The 21,799-nt window shown below is 35.6% G+C and overlaps 1 protein-coding gene across 1 annotated transcript in view; it reads right to left on the reverse strand.

Moving 5' to 3' along the window:
- OTUD4 (OTU deubiquitinase 4) overlaps positions 1-21,431 on the reverse strand; it is a 49,683-nt gene extending 28,252 nt beyond the window's left edge. Inside the window, exons 1-8 of the mRNA XM_051967645.1 lie at positions 20,597-21,431; positions 15,250-15,333; positions 8,216-8,266; positions 6,586-6,632; positions 5,871-5,943; positions 4,935-5,016; positions 4,364-4,505; positions 310-367 (exon numbers count right to left, since the gene is read on the reverse strand). Of these exons, the coding sequence (XP_051823605.1) occupies positions 310-367; positions 4,364-4,505; positions 4,935-5,016; positions 5,871-5,943; positions 6,586-6,632; positions 8,216-8,266; positions 15,250-15,333; positions 20,597-20,758 (699 nt within the window). The 5' untranslated portion in view covers positions 20,759-21,431. The remainder of the gene's footprint in view (positions 1-309; positions 368-4,363; positions 4,506-4,934; positions 5,017-5,870; positions 5,944-6,585; positions 6,633-8,215; positions 8,267-15,249; positions 15,334-20,596) is intronic.
- Between the last annotated feature and the right edge of the window lie 368 nt (positions 21,432-21,799).

Raw genomic sequence — 21,799 nt, forward strand, 5'->3', positions numbered from 1 at the left:
AACAAAACAATATAAAACACATATAGTACTGAATTATATTCTCATATAACTTCTAGATCTAATTCCAAAATAAAAAATAGAAATTCAAGGGCAAGACTTATTAATTTAGGAAACCACATATAAATTTTTAAATAGTAGATGACATTAAAACAAAATCAACTTTATGACTAAAGATTAAAATATTAAGATACCAAATTTTATAAAATTACTATTGTAAAGTTACCACAGAGAAAAAAAACGAAAAGTTAAAAATTCGTATGCTTTTGCAAAACTAGCTAAATGAAAAAAGTTAAAACTATAAACAAATACCTGATTGCCTGACAGAGACTTAAATCCATTCATATCATTAACTGTGGTAGCTTTACCCCTACAAAGAATACAATCATAATTAGGATTTTCTGCAAATAAAAACATTCAAAAGTTTCAGAAGTTTGCATTCTATTAAACCCCAAACCTAATTTCTTTACAATAATGAAAATTCATAGTGTACTTCTTTAAAATGTAAATGAATCTCAGTTACACTAACCCCAGCAATATTGTTGGGTATTATCAAAATGATTTTCTTATTAAGATCTAAACTTTTTGTGTTTAGATTTTCATTCTCAGGGAATGCAGCTGCTCATTAACTAGCAAAGAAATTAAAATAGAATCATTTGGTAAAAGTAACATAAAAAACATAAAAATAGTTTGGTTTTTTTTAATGTTTAACATGTCACATTATCAATTAAAATGCCATTATAACAAAAATACTTTTCTAGGAAAAGGAATTTCAAGCCACTACAATAGCTCATTTACTTCAAAAACATTTGATACCTGGAAAAAAAAAAAGCATTACAACCAAAGAACTGGCAGAGTCCCTTAGGCTTCACTCAGATAAAATCTGCCTTGTATCTGAAAATACTACTTTGATTTCATCACTTCATTCACGTATGCAGTAGAGGAGAAAGTGCTTGGCCTGAAATCAGGAAGACTTTAGTTCAAATCTGTGCTCAGACCTTTTTCAGCTGTGTCCCTCTCAGTAAGTCACTTAACCCATTTGCCTTAGTTTCTTCATATAAAATATAGGTATAACAATAGCAATTACCTCCCGAGTTTATTGTGAGGATCAAATGAGACAATTATAAAGCACTCAGTATGTGCTTAATGTTAGTTATTATTATTACAATTAGATAATAATTTAAAACTATAAAGCACTCAGTATGCTTTGTTAGTTATTGTTACTATAATCAGATAATAATTTATTAAATTCTGTGGAGGGTTATCAAACTTTGGATTTAACTAAATTTTTGGCAGAAAACAAACATTCAGAATGGGGAGGGGAGGAAGGAAGAGAACAGGCCTTTTCTTAGATAAATGTTTCTCAAGGAATAATTCATACTGTGCTACTTCTTCCTCTGTTCTACACGGAAGACACTGCAATACTTTGTATTTTCACTGAGAAAATGTGTTAAGATTAGCCACATATGACATACAATGCTGCCCCAACTTAAATGCCTCCCCCCCAGAAAGCTAAGAAAAGTGAAAACCTGAGAATTTTAAAATAATAGTTATAGACTAAGCAATAATTACATTATGTAAGAAATGATGGAACAAAAATTAATTGTATTAAAATTCATTTCTATATATTGTCATTATTCACAGGTCTCAGGTAAGGTACATAATTATACATTTAACTGAATGAAAACATATTCAATAGAACTGTTAAGCAATGAAGTCTCACAGAAAAATCTATTTTGAAGATGGGAAGAGTGGACTGAGGCAGGATGCATTGTCCTCTCCCCAAAAATTGACTACTCCAGAAAAACACATAAGTTTGCGCAATGGGTCACACACCTAGTGTGTGAGTATCTGAGGCCAGATTTGAACTCAGGTCCTCCTGATTTCAGGGATGGTGCTCTACTCTATCCACTGCACCAACTAGCTGCCCCAAAAAGAGAAAGTCTTAACGAGACATCTTCCTCCCCAGAACTGCAGTCCAAGTCAGTCATAAGAGCAGCATAGAAAAAGGAGGCACAAAGCCCCAATTCAGGAATTAAAGCTGGAAGAATTGGTCAATCAAATAAAACCAAACTATTGAAAATCTAAAGGGAAAACAATTTTTTGAAGGTAATTTGATGGTTTAGAGAACCTTAAGACTCTTACTGGGAGAATTAATTTATTCAACAAAAACTGTTGAAAAAACTGGACAGTGTCCTGGCAGAAATTAGGTATGAACCAATTATCTTACATCATCCACTAAAATAAGCTAAAATGGGTACATGACACACAGTGATATCATGAAGAAATGGGAGAATTAAGGAAGAAAATACTTGTCAGATTTGTGGATAGAGGAAATGTTCATGACCAAATAAAGAATAGAGGATCAAATAAGGTAAAAAGGACAACTCTGATCCCATAAAATTAAAAAGTTTTGCACAAATAAAACCAATGCAACTAAAATTTAAAGAGAAAAAATGGGAAATGGGGGAAAAAATTCTTTTAATTAAGTTTCTCCACGAGTTCTCATTTCTAAGATATAAAGAGAACTGATCAAATTTATAATCCCAAGAGCCATCCCTCAATTTATAAATGGTCAAAGAATACAAACAGGCCATTTTCAGATGAAGAAATCCAAACTTTCAAAAGCCATATGGAAAAAAATACTCTGAATCCAATTAAAACCAACAAATTTAAACAATTCTGAAGATTGATAAAAATGAACAAACAGGAAAAAGACAAATGCTAACAGAACTATGAGAACACAGACACTTTAATAAACTGTTAGTGAAGTGGTGAACTGGGCTAGTCATTTTGGAAATCAATCTGAAACTGCTCAAAGGGCTAAATTCTGTATTTGTGTGTGTAGCAAATATATGCACACATATATGATAAACATTCACCCACCACACATGTACATATGAATGATATATTCATGCACCCAACAACCATACCTACATCCCTTTTGATCCAGTGAAATACTACTAGTTCTATAGAGATCAAAGAAAGAAAAAAATTCTACATGTACAAAAATATTTATAGCAATTCTTTTAGGCCATATGTCCTATGAATGGGACACAAATAATACTGTAAAAAATAAAAGGACAGTTTCAGAAAATCCTAGAAAGATTTGTATGAACTAATGCAGAGAAAACAAATTATTTACATAATAACATTATGAAGACAAATTATTTTTAAAACCTTAAACTGATAAATACAAATCCCATAAACATAGAAAGATAACAAATTCAAAGTACAGATTAAGACATTTATTTTTTGGACATGACCAATGTAGGAATGTGTTGTGTTTGATTATACATGGACAGGCACCATAAATATCTGATGCTAATTAAAAAGTAAAAATCTCTAATAGATGAAGTAAAATCAGGAAGCAAGGGAAAGTATCGACTTAGTATCCAATAAAAATAAAATTACAACCAAGGAAAGGACAAGAACTGCTAGGAAATAAACAGAAGAATTGCAAAAATGAAAGGAGATATTTTTCACTTTCCCACCCACAATTTTGGTCATCTTTGATAAAGATGTGGGAAGGCAGGCACACTAATTCACCATATAATTATTAAACTATAAATATTCTTTATCCTAGTAATCCCCCTCCAAAGTTTATATTCCAAGGACATCCATATGGAGCCATATGGAGAATGGCTCCATATAAGCAAAAATGTTTCTGGTATCATTTTTTGGAGTGAGCTATAAACTACTCAAGTGGTAGATGGAGAAAATCCAAATGAAAGATTCATATGAACTGTTGAAGAATCAAAAGAGCACAAATAATGGGTGTATCTATATTATGTGATGTGCAAATTAAGTTCACATTGTATTAAATCTGACATATAATTAAATTGATTTTTATTAGCAAGTTGACCAATTTTTTTAATTAAGAAAAAAATCAGATATCATAGATTTGGAATCTTAGTATCTAGACTCAAACTTCAATTACTTATTAGCCATATGACCTTAGGTAAATCCTTTATTATCTTTTGAATTCTACTCCATAAAATTAGGAGGTTAGATAATTTCTAAGATTGCTTCCAGTTCTATGATGAAATTTAATCCCATGAACCAGAAGAATCACAATGACTACAGTTTTATGTGTAAGAAAGATTTGGTTATAGCTTTTGGTGCTATAGGCAAAGAGACATTCTTGTTAAGTTTTTGTGGGGTAAAACATGAAATATATTTCTAAATGACTATTAGAAAATAAAAACAGGATTGCATCTTAATAGAATACACATCCACAGAACTAAGGAAAAAACCCTTATTCATGCTAAGAGTTGTAAATGCTTAGCTACATCAGTGGCTATTATTTTCTATATAAAATACCAGTTTTTTAAAAATTAATTTTTATGTTCAAAGTGATTCTTACTTGCAACTCTCTTCCTCCGAATCTGATATTTCACTGTTAGCAATATTTTCTTCGACTATTTCAACAGAGGGTTCTAGCCCCATCAGGATTTTGCTAACATCTGTATTAAATACCTTCTCGTAGAGCAATTCATAAAGGAGAGCTGCAGTAGAAAAACAGATAAATGTACTTAATGGAATATTGACTTTGGTCATTTTTATTTTACAAGTACAAAACTGTGAGAAATGGAGAGGTGCCCAAATGATTTCATTCTGTTATCTCCTACTATAGATCAACCAGGTCTATCATGAGACCTGTGTCTTTCAGAATGTGCTCAATGGAACTCCTCCATTCAAATCACCCAAATCAGGAATTTTGGAAAGTTAAGAATGCAGGAACTTCCATGAATACACCACCATCCTTCTCTAGAGAAAAGTATTCAAACTAACTCAAACAGAGCTTTATGTTAGTTAGTTGTAGCATTCCATAATTTGTTTCATCTCATTAGAATAAAAGTTTTATACTTTGTACAAGTCAAAATATTTCATATAAAATTTTTCCTGTGGTATATTCAAAAAATAGTAATACTTACACTGGCACATAGCAGAACTGTCTTTATACTTTATGGGATAGACAATATCGTAATGATTTCCATTTGAAAAACACAATAATACCTGAAGAGGAAAAAAATACATTTTGGTAATTATGTGCATGTTGTGGCACAATCTACTGTACAACAAAGTAAATGGCTTGTCTGTAAGGGGAATTCAACAACTTGTTTGTTTCCAACATTTATGATATTACATACATACACATTACATAGAAAAAGTTCAGAGCAATAGCTGTTTGAGCATAGTAGTTCCCTAGAAAGGCAGTATTTAAAATGATTTTCTTTTTGAGTTCCTTCATTAAGCATTACATGTGTTTATGTAAAGCAAAGCTGGTTAACATAATAAAACCATCAAGTAAAAATGTCACAGAAAAGGATTTTTTCCCCCAAACTAATTTTTCTCTACTTCCCTGACCCCTCCCCTATCAAAACTTGACTTTACCAAAATAAATGTTGGTTTTAGTACTGTATAAACACAGCTTTTATCTTTTTATGTGTCTATAATTTTCATAATCTATAAAAGATGGACATTTTTAATAGACAGCACTCTTGCATGAAAGGTCTTCCATATTCAAATAACTTTAGGATTACTATAATATTCACCCTTTACATAAAAACAGCCTAATGCATTAAGATTGAGCTATTCTATAGCATTATCTTTCTGTACTTAAAATGTTAATACTGTCAGTGTAGTTCAACATAGTATTTTGTAAATAAGATGTATATACTGACATACTCAAGTTAAAGGTGGCTGGCTAGCTTTCAATAACAACTTAAAAAAAAATTTGGAAAACTTATGACCTATATGTTGACATCTCTCAAAGTTATAGGAAAAAAATGCAAGACTTGAAAATTTTATGCTATAACTGAGCAGCTCCCTTCCTCAAAGTCTATAAGAGTATTTAGGAAAAGTTGTACCTTTTCAGGAAAGTTATTTTCAGTTACATGAGAAGGAGCAGCATTTGGTTCCTGATAAATTACAAAATCTTTCCTGAAATTTAAAAAACAAAAATTAGAAAATTTCAGAAAAATGTGTTTTATGGAAAATATTCTAAGGAATCAGGTTTGATAAGGATATAAATTTGCCATGTTTTGCAAACAATTCAGGGGGAGACAGGAGAGATTAAAAAATAAAATAGAAAAAAATACCATGACTCCTTATACATTGTACAAAAAGAGAAGAAATTCTTAAGATGAAACACATGAAACCATTATAAAAAAAAACGAGGGGGTGGGAGAAATTATTCTTCCCACTTAGGGAAACACACAATCAGAGAATGTTCAGTACATCTCATTTCTCAATAACATAGACTACAACTTGCTCTGGTCATGTGGGATATCTAGCTGTCTAAAGTTGATGCAGCAATTTATATAGTCTATAAAATTTTTGATTTGTTCCTTTTTAAAATTTTTTTTGAATTACAATTTTAAAACTGGCAAATTTACATGAGAGTAGACGTTTATAGTTTTAATGAGATGAATTAATGTGCTCTACAGCAAATTAATTATAAAAATGGTCTTGCTCATTTAATATTTTGAAATATGTTTAAAGAATTATTCTCCCTAATTTCTTTACACATTTTTTTTTTGTATTGTGATTTGTCATTTTTTTTTAAAAACAAAAATGTATTACCTGTACATAAGAGAAAGGGCACTTATTTCCACTTGTCCAACCCATTCCTGTTTTGAAGAAAGAGTTTATTCATAAGAGTTTCTATTTTTAGCTCATCTTTGGTCAACCCACCCCCATCTTTTACCCCCAGCTATGGAATATGAAATTCTTACCTATCAATATTCAGGAGACCTCACCAAACAATGTGACTTAAAAGCATGAGATGATGACATCACAGGGCATTAGAGATTGCCCTCCCCCCCCCCCACATATGATACCATACAATCCCAACTTTTCTCTCAGATTAGCTTCACACACCTATATAGATAGGTTGGGAAAGCCATAGGAAAAAAGTAACTTCAAAAACTAATCTAAATACCCTCCAAATCCCCAAACAATTTAATGCCTCCTCTCATCCCATTGCAAAAGCACCGATATGTATTTAAAAAAACACACACAACACAAATTTCATTATAATAATCATAATGCCAACAGCTTTCATTTGTATTTATGAAGTACTTTTGTATTTGTATGTTTATCTATGTACAAAGTAGATATGTATTTATAGTTATGCAATAGTTTTACATACTTATTTGATCTTCATAATGATATCAAAAGATAATCGGAACACTACACTACTTAGGAGACCAAAAAATGACTAAAGAGCAACTTTAAGGTAGCACCTTGCAGACTAGAAAAAGATGGTGGAAAAGGGAAAATTCAAATGCTGGAAGGATTGCAGGAAAATAAGCACAATGATGCCTTGATAGTGGAGCTGTGAACTGGGTCCAGACATTCTGCAAAGTAATTTGCAACAATGTCCCCAAAGTTACTAAAATGGGCATATCTTTTGACTCAGTAATACCACTGCTAAGTCTATATACCAAAAAACATTACAAAAAGAAAAAGGGACTTCATATGCATAAAAATATAATAGACATAGCTGCTTTTTCTGTAACAGGAAATAGCTAGAAAATAAAAAGATTTCAATCTCCTGGGGAATGGCCCAACAAATACTACTATACTATAAGAAATGACAAAAAGGGATGATTCCTGGGAAACCTGGGCAGAACAAAGTTAGCAAAACCAGAATAATAATGGATACAACACTGTAAAGACTATGAAATCATGATTCTAGAGGACTGATGAGAAAATATACTCTATATCTTCTGAAAGGGAAATGATGAATTCAGAATGCAGAATAGGACATACATTTTGGACATAGCCAACCCAGCTTTTTGTGTTGCTTGACTGCATTTATTACATGGATTTTTTTTCTTTTTTTCAACAGCATAAAGTGGGAAGAATCAATCCTTGTTCAATGAAAAATTAACTTTAAAAAAGAAAGCTAAATACTGCTTCTTACTCATATTAGTTGCAAGACCCTGTTCAAGTCACCTAATTACTCAAGTGTCTCAGGCAAATCTAAGCCAGTAAGCTCTAAAGAAGATACTTCCCTGTAGTAAGAAAGGAAGTATTCTCCTGCTAGGAAGTTCTTTATACTAATGAAGTTAGAAGGACAGCCCCAACCCTAATTACATAAGGATGACCATTCATTAATTGATCCTTTTAAAGCCATAACAGCTCATTAAAGCACACAGGGCAATGACCTGCATTGTCAGTATTCAAGTGGATAAAAAAGGAAACATACCTGTGGATTTTCCAAGCGTTTTAAATACTCTTCAAATGGCCCCTCTATGAACTGGAAAGAAATTTAAAATATATATACATATTAAGAATACCATTTAAAAATTACCTCGAAAATACTGATTGAGTAGAACCAAGAGAACATTGTACACAGCAACAAGATTATATGATGATCAACTCTGATGGATGTGGCCTTTTCAATAAATAGATGATTCAGGCCAATTCCAATAAACTTGTGATGGAGAGAGCCATCTGATCCAGAGACTGTAGGGACAGTGTGGATCACAACATAGTATTTTCACTTTTTTGTTGTAGCTTGCTTGTTTTTTGTTTTCTTTCTCATTTTTTTTTCCTTTTTGGTCTGATTTTTTCTTGTACAACATAATTGTGGAAACATGTACAAAAGGAAAGTACATCTTTAGCATACTTGCTAAATATGAGTGCAGAACTTGCCATCTAAGGGAGAGGAGAGGTGAGGAGGGAGAAAAATAATTTGGAACACAAGGTTTTGCAAAGATGAATGCTGAAAATTATCTATGCATACGTTTTGAAAATAAAAATTTTATTAAAAAATACTTCACTGGTACAATAAAACTTATTTTCATTAATTCAATGTAATGAGCAGACACTTAGTACCCAGTACCATAAGCTATCTGGTATAAAATTATTATTTAGGCTCAAATGGAGATTACAAAATATTTGAGAAGATGAAACATACACATATGCAACAAATACAGGACAATAATATTAAGATGCTACAAATGAATTGTCCAAGGTACCAGCACTGTAGCAAAACGACCTGGAAACCAGATGCACACCAAACACTGTCACTCTGATTTTTATTTAGATCCAAAAAAATACACAGCATGATTCCTTATAATAAATAAGCAGACAACTTCTACTACATAAACATAATGCATATATATGTACTATTTTTCAAATAAACTCATGCAAGATAAATCTGAACTCAGGGTAGTTGTTATATTTTCTTTTTAAAAGCTCAAGATTGTCTGTCTTTATGTCATAGTTTAATCTCATCTACCCTCTAGAAATGAATCCTCCTGTGTAAAAAGAAAATCTATTTATATATGATTATTAAAGCTTAAATTTTAAACTACTGAAGATTAATTGCACTATAATTTGTTGCATAGCATGCTATATAAAAGAATATATCTAGTAGTCAATCCTCTCCAATTTTCTCTGCCACTAGAAAGAAATTTAGTCACTGTTCTTTGTCACTGAGTTGAATATTTCTCACAGTCCAACTTCCTTTTAAAAGATCTTCGGGAAATACTAAAGAAGGGAAAGGGACCTGTATGTGCCAAAATATTTGTGGCAGCCCTGTTTGTAGTGGCTAGAAATTAGAAAATGAATGGATGCCCATCAACTGGAGAATGGTTGGGTAAATTGTGGTATATGAATGTTATGGAATATTACCGTTCTGTAAGAAATGACCAGCAGGATGAATACAGAGAGGATTGGTGAGAATTACATGAACTGATGCTAAGTGAAATGAGCTGAAGCAGATCATTATATACCTCAACAACGATATTGTATGAAGATGTATTCTGATGAAAGTGGATTTCTTTGACAAAGAGAAGATCTAACTCAGTTTCAATTGATCAATGAGAAGCAACTACACCCAAAGAAAGAACACTGGGAAATGAATGTAAACTGTTTGTATTTTGTTTTTCTTCCCAGTAAAAATAACCTTCTGAATCCATTTCTTCCTGTGCAGTAAGAGAACTGTTCGGTTCTGCACACATATATTGTATCTAGGATATACTGTGGCATATTTAACATGTATAAGACTGCTTGTCATCTGGGGGAGGGGGTGGAGGGAGGGGAAAAGTCGGAACAGAAGTGAGTGCAAGGGATAATATTGTAAAAAATTACCCAGGCATGGCTTCTGTCAATAAAAAGTTATAATTATTAAATAAAATAAAATAAAAAATAAAAGATCTTTGGTATAGTCATTGTGTATATTTTCTTTTGACATTATTTAATTTTTAATCACTTTTTCTCAATTTTTTATTTCCTGAATTTTTTTAAAAATTATACAGTAACATCCAATGGCATTCATATACCACAATATTCTGATAAGAGAACATGCACTCACTTTTGTTTCCTAACCTCTGCTACCACAAAGAATAGTGCTATGATAATTTGACACTTCCTTTCACTATATGCCCAGTAGAAGAAAAGGCTATGAATAGTTAAGTTTTTTTTTTAAATAACTGTCAATTGAAAATCAGAATAGTTTGCCCCCTTTATAGCTCCACCAATAATGCTTTGGTATGCCTGTGTTTCTATAACCTTTCCAACAGCCATTTCTTCCCACCTTTTGTCATCTTTGTCAATTTAAAGGATGAGTCAGGTAAATGTCAAGTGTATTTATTTCTTGAAATTAGTTACTCAAACCATATTTTCATGTTGCCACTTATAATTTCAATTTTAAAAAATTACTCCTATACTTTGATACCTTTTCTTCAACTTTTTTATTATTATATATGTCAATTCCCCATATATTTTCCATATTTATGTGTTTTTCTTTCCCTGATTTTATTCACACAAGTTTTGTTAATGTTTTTAATTTTAAGGTCAAAATTATCTATTTTATGTTTTATGCCTTCCTCTATCCCTCCTAGTAATAGCTACCTTTGATTTTTAATGATTAAATGTTTTTTTAATCAAGTTTTTTTTTTTTACATAACAGAGTGTATTCTCATGCAGAGGTCTACAAATTACCATTCATTAAAAAGGAGTCTTTTTCCCCCGACCTTTCCTCCATAGAGAGCCAGGTAACATAGCAGAGCTGTGATTTTGAGGTAGGGAACATAATGAGAGCCTTGAGGTAAGACACAAAGGAGCTACATGATCTCAAACATATGGCAGCCCTAGAAGACAACCTTTAGTTAGCAGCTGGCAGGGAAGTGGTAGAGCACTCCTGAAGGGATAGCTTTCAGCTGCATACTGGAAAATGGAAGTACACTTTCCTAAAAGTTCTAGCACAGATCCTTCAAGTGGCCCCTCAATGCTGAACAAACAGCAAGGGATCAAAAGCCATATTACTACTGGGCAGATGAGCCTTGGATTTTACACTCTACAATTATAGTAATTCAGATGGTGCAGGTACAACAGAAAAGGGCTTAGAATCCATATTTCCCTTCTGGGGAAGTCAAAGTTTTCATGGCAATACCTAAGCCAAAATGTTCAGGTGCGGCCTATTTATCTCTCTTGAAAAGAGACCCTGAACCATGTAAAATCACGAGTTTAGCCTAATGTGTGGGGCTCGTGGGAATATCACTAACAATGCATTCTCTCTAGCTGGTCTTACACCAACTAGACCATATTTCACAATCTACCCACCCACCCCAAGCATCTTCTTGATATCTGTTCTCCTACTCCATTCATTCCCATTATAGAAAGGCTATAATTAAATCAATCCCTACCACTACTTTTGGAAAGGACCTGTCAATCAGTTCTCTTTGGCTTTACTATCCTAATATAACTTCAGGCCAAAATGCTGTTCCCAAGCCACCAGTTCCAATGTGTGTTCACCCCCAAATATGTTTTTTTTATTTAAATTTTATTTTATTTAATAATAACTTTGTATTGACAGAATCCATGCCAGGGTAATTTTTTACAACATTATCCCTTGCACTCGCTTATGTTTTGTTTTTTCCCCTTCCTCCCTCCACCCCCCCCCCGCCCCGCCCAAGATGGCAAGCAGTCCTATATATGTCTCATTTTTTTCATTTATCTCCCCAACACATTAGTTAATACTTAAATGCTTTTCATTCATTTCATTCATTCAAGGGCTACCCCCAAGGAATTCTTAGTTCAGTTCCCCCAAGTTCAAAGGATAAGAGTGGTATTATAAGTTGGAAAAAACTTAGGTACATTGTGGAAAGTAGGATTCAGAAGAACTGTATTGTTTTGGGGCAACTGTAAGGTCCTTTTGTGTTCTACTGCATTATGTATTTTTACAATTTAGTTCTTACATTTTCTGTGGAATGGCAAAAAGATTACACTGCCAAAATTGGGGAGGAAGGGAAGTGGAAACCAAGGGTAGAGATTCCTATGGTGCTTCTTTACTAAATAAGCACAGTGCCTGCCACACAGCTAGAACTTGATAAACATTCATTGACTGCAAAAGAATTTAGAATCACTGGATCACAGATCTACAAATGGGAAAACTAACACCTAGGAAATGTAAGGAAGTTTCTCAGTGTCAAACACATGGAAGGTCTGATATTATTCCAGAGTCAGTATTCTTTTCATTGTGAACTAATACTCCTTAATTAAAAAAAAAACAGAAGCCACCCAATATAGGCTAAAATCATCAGAAAAGTTTCCCTGAAGAAAATGAATTGAGTTTTCCTTTAAAGGATTAAATAGGAACAGATTGGAAAGGAAAAATAAGTATTATACTCCAGAAACAAGAAAAACAAGACTAAAGGCAGAAAGGAAAATGAATGTGATTACAATCATAGAAAAATGAGGCTTGCCATCTTGGGGGGGGGGGGGGGGGGGGAGGGGGGAGGGAAAAAAATGAAACATAAGCAAGTGCAAGGGATAATGTTGTAAAAAATTACCCTGGCATGGATTCTGTCAATACAAAGTTATTATTAAATAAAATAAAATTTAAATTTAAAAAAAAAAAAAGAAAAATGAGGAAACTGGACTGTCTCTAAGGTCAGGCTGCTATGAAATAGTAAGAAATTAGTTTGGAAAGGAACAAGACTCAACTAGACAATTCCTAACATCCCTCATAGTTCTAAATCTATGAGGTTATGATTCTACTACTAAAAATGACCTTAAGAGGCAAAAATGTTTAAGTGACATGCTAGAGTCATGTGTTAGAAGAATTAATCTGGAAACTATACAGGTTACCTGGAAGATAAACTGAAAGCAATATAAAACACTTTATACATATGAATCCTTTGTTTACTTCTGGGAAAACATTTTTAGGACAGAAACTGGTATGCACTCAAAGGAAGGTTAAAAAGAAATGGTGAATGAACTGGAGACTATGTTACATAAGGATCTTCTAAAGGAACTGAGACTACTTAACCTGCAGGTAGACATAAAAAACATGATAGCTGTCTAGTCTTCAAATATTTGGATTGTCATGTAAATGATGGATTAGACTTGAGTCTTCCTAAAAATCAAAATAATGGGTATTTAAGTATAAAGTGTAAAAAAAGAAGCATTTTTAATTTTTACATAATACACCTCAACAGTAACTTTGATATAACAACTAAGAGCAGAACCTAACTTCTACATAATTTTTTCAAGAGTAAGATTTGTTAACTTTAGTTGAGGGAAGCAAATTAAATATTCTAAAATGAAAGATTATTCAGTATTAGTTAAATTATTAAAACATTTAATCACTGAAGGAAGATACATAAAGATTAAGGTGCAGTTTGACATTAAATTCTTATTAACTGTGGATCATTTCCCAAAAAAATCTCATACATCATTTTATACCATCCTATTTTTCCAAATTGTCTTGTTAGAACTTAAATTATTATGATTCAAATGGGTAGAACTTAAATTATTATGATTCAAATGGACAGAACTTAAATTATTACGATTCAAATGGGTATTGTATTTTAATTGCAAGTTAACCGTGTCCATTGTGTACCCGCTATACTTCCTCTTGAATATTAATAAAAATAATTTCTATTGAATAATGCAATGTTCACAGAGCACTTAGCATATATGACTTCATTTAACTCTTGAATTGTGTGAAGCAGAATTATTTTCCCCATTCTGCAGATAGGAGTGTACAGGTGATTATATGTAGGATAACATGGCTGATAAGAACATGAAGCCTTGAATTTTGCTCTCCCAGATTTCAAGTCCAGCCTCCTACCCATTATATCAAAAGGCCTCCAATCACTTCTGTGCCTATATTATCTCCTTCATTAGAATGTAAGCTCCTTGAAGGAACTGATTATTTTGCCTTTCAATTCCCAGGATTTGTAATATACTATCGGCAATATATTAAGTCATTGACTCCTGGCATTATCTAAATTCAGAAATTGGTATTTTTTTACCTTTTGAGTTATAGAACTAAGATATACAAAAGAATATCTTTTCCCCAAAATCTTTTCAAAATCGAGAAGACAGACCAAGGTACAATTGTCAGATGACGTCGTCCTAGGTTGTAAAATTATTAGTCTTCAACTCTAATAAAAATTGATCCTAGCATTACTTTATGATTTACCACATACTACTAACGAAATTTAAGTTGCTGCCATTTTGTTACACAGTATTCCCTATTAGTCAGCACTTAGAACAAATCCTGGTTGTAATAGGAATTATTTTTCTAAGAATAAACCCTGGGAAAAGATCTAAGTGCCTCTGATTAAATTTTATTTACCATGTTGTAGAGTTCATCAAGTGTTTTTTTTAATGTATTTTCTATGAAAATTTGCATCTCATATTCAAATTAACAGTAATCTGTCAAGTAGCTCATTCCTTCACAAAGCTAGGTAAAGTTTATCTTAAGGTTTGTGTTTTACTCACCTTGTAAATTCCTTGCATATAATAAGTATTCAACACTATCTAATAATATTTGGAGATAATCTCCAAAATTCTTTAAACTATCACCACTGCATTCGTAGAAGCCGGGGCACCTGGTGACACAGTGGATAGACAGATTGCCAGCCCTGGAGTCAGAAGGAGCTAATTTTAAATGTGGCCCCAGACACATCCTCACTGTATGACCCTGGCCAACTCACGTATGAGCTGTGTGCCTGGGTTTCCTCATCTGTAAAATGAGCTGGAGAAGGAAATAGCCAACTACTCTAATATCTTTGCCAAAAAAAACTCCAAAGATTCAGAAACAAGAGACAGTCAAACACAACTAATTGGCCAAACAAGAACAAATTCATAAAAATTCAATAAATGATGCACTTGACTCCTTCCATTTAAGTATTCTATGGGATTTTCAAAAAAGTCTATATCATGATTGAGACCTAAAAAGTTAACAAAGTGAAAAAAAACTTCAAGTTTGACATAAATTACCGCTTCAAATTTCTCTCTGTTTTCTCGAAGATAGTGTATACAGGCCATCCTGACTTCTACATGTCGAGATTGAGAATGCAATACCTAAAAAAGAAAAAAAGCATAGTCTTTAGACTTTTTCCCTCCAAAAGAACATACATGTGACTTAACCACCTTCCCCATTTCCAAAACTTCAACCCATTCTGCATAATTGGAGCAATCTGATAAATCCCCCAATTTTTTCAATCCCTCCTCCTAAGTTTAATAGCAACAGCATGTCTTACAAGATCCATTTTCTCTTCCTCTTATATTTTATTTCCCTTGAAAACATTTTAAAATCACAGGAGTAGGCAAAGGCTTTCATGATATAATAGTTACAGCTCATAAGACCAATTCTGGTTTTATCTTGTACCAAACTTCTTTAACATAGTACAGGCATATGGGACTCTAGTTCATTAGCACTCTTAAAACTACCACATCAATAGACAACATGCATCTAGCTACCTGCATGAACTTGAGACAAATTATTTCACCTGAGACTTGATTTTTTAGATGTATAAAATTAATGAGCTGTATTAGATGGTATGTTCAAGCTTTTAAACAATTTTTATGGTTTTTAATAGTCCTATACTAAAGAGACACTAGTTTTTAATTTTTAAAAAAGCAATACAAAATAACATTCCACAATTGCACATTACTTGATAGTCTAACTTTGCTGGGAGAGTAGGAAAGGGAATGAATGATAGCATGGATGTGATTCTCCTGTGATTGAAAAAAAATTCTTAAAATCTCTAATTTCATTAATATAATTATATTTGAAAAATTCACTTCTTCCTATTTTAATTGCCAAGATGGCAAACTATTTTGTTTTGCTGGATTGCTTTTTGTTTATAATCTCTGTTGAAAAAGATAATTTACTTAGGTGTGGGAAGATGAAAAGGACATACACAGAAGCAAACATAAAAAATAAAGGACATCTACAAAAGATTATTTTTATTTTTAAAAATTCCTTTTTCTAACTCTTCAAAAAAAGTATTCGCCCACTAACATGTTTAAATTTAGAAAATTAAAATTCTCAAATATAGCAGTCTATGGTTTCAAAGATTAAAAATATTTTCTATTATTATAAGCTTAAACAAAAAATCCAAAATGCAGTTAGAGAATCACAACTAAACATACTTTCACATCCAATGACTTCTGGAAATATATTCTTGCACAACCCAATGCTAAACAACTGATACCTTAAGACATGGGCTGTAACTCAAAGGCAACATTTATTTATTTGTTTGAAAATTTTTTAAAAAGTGATTTTAAAAAGTATACTAGACAGTTTGTTCCTAATTCCACTGATCTTCACACCTATTTTAGAACCTGGCTACCAATGTAATACTATCTCTGTTTCAAAAAGGCTTGCTGACTGCTAAAACTATCAATTTGATAAGCCCATATTTGATGCCTCATTCCTAATCCCATTTACTAAGGAACCAAAAACATTACAAGCTCATTCACAGCAACCATATCATCATTAAGCTAAGGTATTATTAGTTTTCTGTAACACTCTAGTTTGTCATCTGATATTGCTTCCTGTAACTAGCAAACTCAGGCTAATCAGTCATTTACCTAGCAACAGTTGGCAGACTATGACTAAAGCGTACCTAGAGTCAAAAACAATAGAATAAATATATTTTATCTTTTTATCAAAAAAAAATTAGGGAATTTTGAACTCCTTACTCATAAGTAGTAGTTTCAGCAATTTCTAAAAATGTCCTGAAATAGTAGAAATGAAATTAAATGCTGGAAAGGAGAAATGTTTTTTTTGAAAAGTAGATTATGTTGTAAGCACACAGCAGTATTTCTGATGAATTAACTTGTGCAGTTCTATGTAAGGAGACATATAAATACAGATGGCATGAAGAAGAAATTATGACTTTTTCAAAACCATACTTTGTGTCAACAAATTGGTTGATAGTGGGCAAAAGCTTACAAATGCTGCTTCAGCAAGTTATCTAGGGAATGTCCTATTTTTATTTCCATGACCTACTGAAGTAGGTTCAGATTAGTCCCCTTGGGAGTAGGATACCCAAATTGAAGGGCTCTACAAGGTGTTGAGGAGATTAAAAAATTAAATATTTGTAAAGTGCTTTTGCAAACCTTAAAGAGCTATGTACTATTTACACATGTGCAGAAAGTTAAAGGTCTCTGTTTCGATAAACCTAGAATGTGAGACAAAGTTTTATATTCCTGCATGTGCTTCCTTCTTGCTTCCATACTTCAACCTGCTGCCACCACTTCTGCAGTTTAAAGTATTTAGAAACACTACCCCAGGAGTTAAAAACATTCTAAGGCAACTCAAGGCTAAGAATAAATTCTTACACATTTTTTTTTTTAAATACCAAAGCCTGGGACCAGTGCCATATTCCACTCCCATATGTTCCCAACATACATTTTGCCATTATCTATATATCTTTGGCCTAAATAAGTAAAACTGGGACCTCACTGTAATTTGGGACTTTTAAGATTTTCTTCTTCTCTAAGTACCAAGAGGGGAGAGTTTGGATAATTAACTTGAATATTTTGAGGCTCTTTTTTCATCAAAAATAATCAACATATCACAATCACTATTATTTTGAAGGCCAAACTGTAACTGCAATTCAAAAAGCTAAGATAGTCAAGGTTATTATCTAGACATCTATAACAACACAGGCCTTTTATACTAAAATTCTACTTTCTGTATACATAGAGGTAAAGTCTGGATTATAGACATTCAAACCCCTAAACCCCACTTGTATCAATTCCTTTCAAATTCCTTTTCTCCTGCCAATCTTTATGTTAGAGCTGGGAGTAGATACAAAAATAAATTAATTTCACCTTTTTCTGTTTCTGGAGATACTAAATAGGTCTTAAGTGTAAAGAAGGCACCAAAAAGATCTTGAAAATTAGCAAGCTGTATAATCAGCTCACAAAGAGTACACTAAGTATATGAAGATATTCCTGAATATCCTGAAGATAAAGACCAGCAACAAAGGCAAACATTTTGAGAACAGCATCTTCTCATTTCTTGAACAAGTCAAAATTTGATTGATCCTGCTGAACTTCAGGATGATGTGTGAAGGGTTAATATAATGCCCCTGACCATGAGAAACATTTCTGAGTTAAGAGTTCAAGATTAAAAAATCTGATTTTATGCTAGAGATTTAAAATAATAAGGCCTTTGAAATACAGAATACCTGAGAGATGGGGGAAGGGCACCTATCTGGAAGGAATATTGTATCTGGTTTCAGATGTGGCAGTGATATTGGATGCTTTTGCTAAGCTGTCTATCTTTGTCACAAGGGCGGATTCAAAAGAGACTGAAATGACTGACGGGTACACAAAAGGTACCAAAATTGTATTGTTTTTCTTTTTTTCATAATATTTTTTTCTAAACAGAATGCTTACCAAAAATTGATACTATCAGAACATAAAACATTTTCAAACGAAAGACCTTGATTTAGACTGCAAGAGACTGTTAAAAGGGTAAGGGAGCAATTCTCAGATGTCACTGGGTAAAAAAAAAATCTTTAATTCAAGATGGAGAACTGATCAAGCTTCTATAAAATTATAATAAAAAAGCAAGGATGGGAAGGGGTAGCAATTTTACTATTGCTATTGTTTGATATAATTTTTATTACATTCCTGCAAAAAGTGTTTACACAATCCACAAATCACCTTCTTAAAACTCCCCCTTCAAAAAAAAAAAAAAAAAAAAAAGGACTTTTTATTAAACAAATTGGCAGAAAATGATCTGAACACATGGGAAATTTGGTTAAAACTGTTTCTAACTCCCACCCTACAAATGGTAGAATAAGAGGAGTAATTAAGAGGTAAAAATACTTTCTTTTTCCTGGAATACCATATAGTCTAATTGTAATTTTGTTAATAAATATGAAGTCTTTATTACCTATTGCTAAGCCATGGGTATTCTCTCTGGCTGTCCCTGCTCTATTCCTGATTTCCCCTGCTTCAAGTCCCAACAAAAATTCTACCTTCTTCATTAAGTTTTTCCCTACTTCCTCCTAATTACAGTGCCTTTCTTCTTCCTATTTACCTATATCTATGTGTGTGTATATGTGTGTGTATATATATATAATTACTTCCCATTTACATATCCTTTATATATTCATCTAAAGTTTCTCATATAAAGCTATATTTCCTATATAATATATTCCATCAGAAAACTAGACACACCCAAGGGTCCTGCAGGTGATTTCACCCGTTAGAATGTAAGCTCCTTGAGGGCGGGGCGTCCTACAGCGAGTTGGAAGCAGAGACTTTCCTTCTGGGGTGCACCCCATTCTCCCAGGCTCTACTTCACTCAGCACTTGCTCCCGATCTGGGTGCCGACCACACCACAGCCGAGCAGCGATTCCCAGGCTTGGAAAGGGTAGCCTGGGCCCAAACCCCAAACCCCTGGGCCTCTCCCAATTCCCCAAGTTTCATATTTCTGGTTTTTATCATGCTACCAATAACCGGTTATATCCAGGCCACCATTTATATATTCCCCCTACCGTTAAGTTCCCCGCTTTCAAAGTTTTTTGGGGGATAATTAATTGCCCCCATCCAAGAGTAGCCCTATTTCTGGGGGGAGTGTTGGGAAATGAGTTTGTCTACTTCTTCCTCATGTTTGAGTACCTCTATTTCTTCTAGGTTTGGGGAGGCACAATCTGACTATTCTCCCCATCCATGGGTACCCCTATTTCTTCTAGATGAGGGTACACAGTTTATCTATCCCCTCCATCCATAACTAGCCCTACTTCTTCCAGGTTTTTTGAGAATCCACAATTTATGCCCATCGATGAACACGGCTATTTCTGGGTTTGGGGGGCACAATTTATCCATCTCCCCATCAATGAGCACCACTAGTTTGGAGGGCCAATTTATTCTCTCATCGATGAGCACCCCTATTTCTTCCAAGTTGGGGGGCTGCTAATATCCGACTCCTGGGGGAGGGGTCTCCTCCGGTCTCACTAGCCTAGGTCCGGATAAGGAGGTGCCTAATTAACGCAGGCTAATTAAAGGCTGACAAAGTTCTGCAGAAGCAACCCCGGGGCAAGGTCCCATTCAACAGGTCCATGCAGGCGACACCCGAAGGCTGGGCCGTGGGGAGGGGACCCTCATGGGCCAGGAAGCGCCCGTCGCGGAGAGCACGAAGGGAGGCAGAAAACGCGCTCGTGGTGGGTCCGGGCCCGCCGAGCCGCGCGTGGACATTCCACGGACACAATGGGGGGAGAGAAGGAGGTGGCTGTGACGACACAAGGGGACCCGGCGCGTAGAACGCGGAGCCCGCGGCCTCGGGCCCGGCCCCCGCCCCCCGACCCGCGCGGCTCACCTGCTCCGCCACGGCCCTGAACAGGCAGGAGCCGTCCTTGGCGATGAGCTTCCGGCACAAGCCCAGGCTGCGCAGATAGGCGTCCATAGGCGTCGCGTCCCCCGGGCCGCTGCCCCCGGCCCCGGGTTCCCCGCCATCCGGGAGACTAACGGCAGCCTCCATGTTGGCCCGTCCGCGCTGCACCAGCCCGCCCGGGGCTAGCCCCACATGGCCGCGACGGCGGCGGCGGCGGCAGCAGGAGCGGCGGCGAGCGGCGGCGGCGGCGGTGCACGGGCGGGCCCCTAGCCTAGTCCATGCCCGCCCCGCCCTCCACACGAGACCGGCCGCCGCGGTTCGGGAGTGAGGCCGGAGCGCTGGGCCCGCGGCCCCCCCGGCTGCCTCGTGCCGGCCGGCGGGGAATAGATCCCGAGGGGCTCCCAGCTGCCTCGCGCCGCCCCAGCCAAGCTGCAGCCAGACGGAGGGCGGAGAAGCCCTGCCACCACCCCCCCGGAGGACACAGGGCCCGCCCCGGCGCCCGTCCTGCCGCGGGGAAAACAAAACTGAGAGGAAGCCCGAGCGAGAGCGAGAGCGAGACGCCGCCGAGCCCGATTTATTTTCGCTTTCAGCCCCGGCACCGAAAGGACGGCGGGAGCTGTAGTCCGGCCAGAGCAGGAAGTCGGAGGGGAGGGGAAGGGGTGGGCGGGAGCCGAACCTAGACCGCGTCCTTCCCCCTCTCCGCCCCCCTACCCTCACCCCAGACGCGACTCCCGCCGGGAGGGGGCGGGGCTGGAGCCGTAGGGGGACATGACGCGCAGCGAGAGGACTACAAATCCCGACAGCCTCTGCGCCGCGACTCGACCATCACTCGGCTTTCCAGGAGAGGCTAGGTGTTAGGTAGGTTAAGGATGCGGGAGCGGAAGGATTTCCTCCGCGTACGAAGACTTCGATCTTCGTCGCTCTCCTCCTGAATTCCCCCCGGCCCATTTTTCTAATGGCCCGGCCCGACTCGTACACTGTGCGCATGGAGGTGCTTCATGCATTCTGCTCGGGTTCCAGTGGTATTTGGCCTTTGTGCCATTGGAACCCAGAAAAGAGAAGCCGGCCCTGATGAAGGTTTCCGTGGGCGGGTCGGAAAAATGTACGGAGCCAATGAAGGCTTAGCTTTAAAAGGCGGCCCAGCATTCCTTCGGTTCCTGATTTTAAAGCAGGAAGAAGTGCCATTGT

This window comes from Antechinus flavipes, chromosome 6, assembly GCF_016432865.1.
Source record: "Antechinus flavipes isolate AdamAnt ecotype Samford, QLD, Australia chromosome 6, AdamAnt_v2, whole genome shotgun sequence".
NCBI lineage: Eukaryota > Metazoa > Chordata > Mammalia > Dasyuromorphia > Dasyuridae > Antechinus > Antechinus flavipes.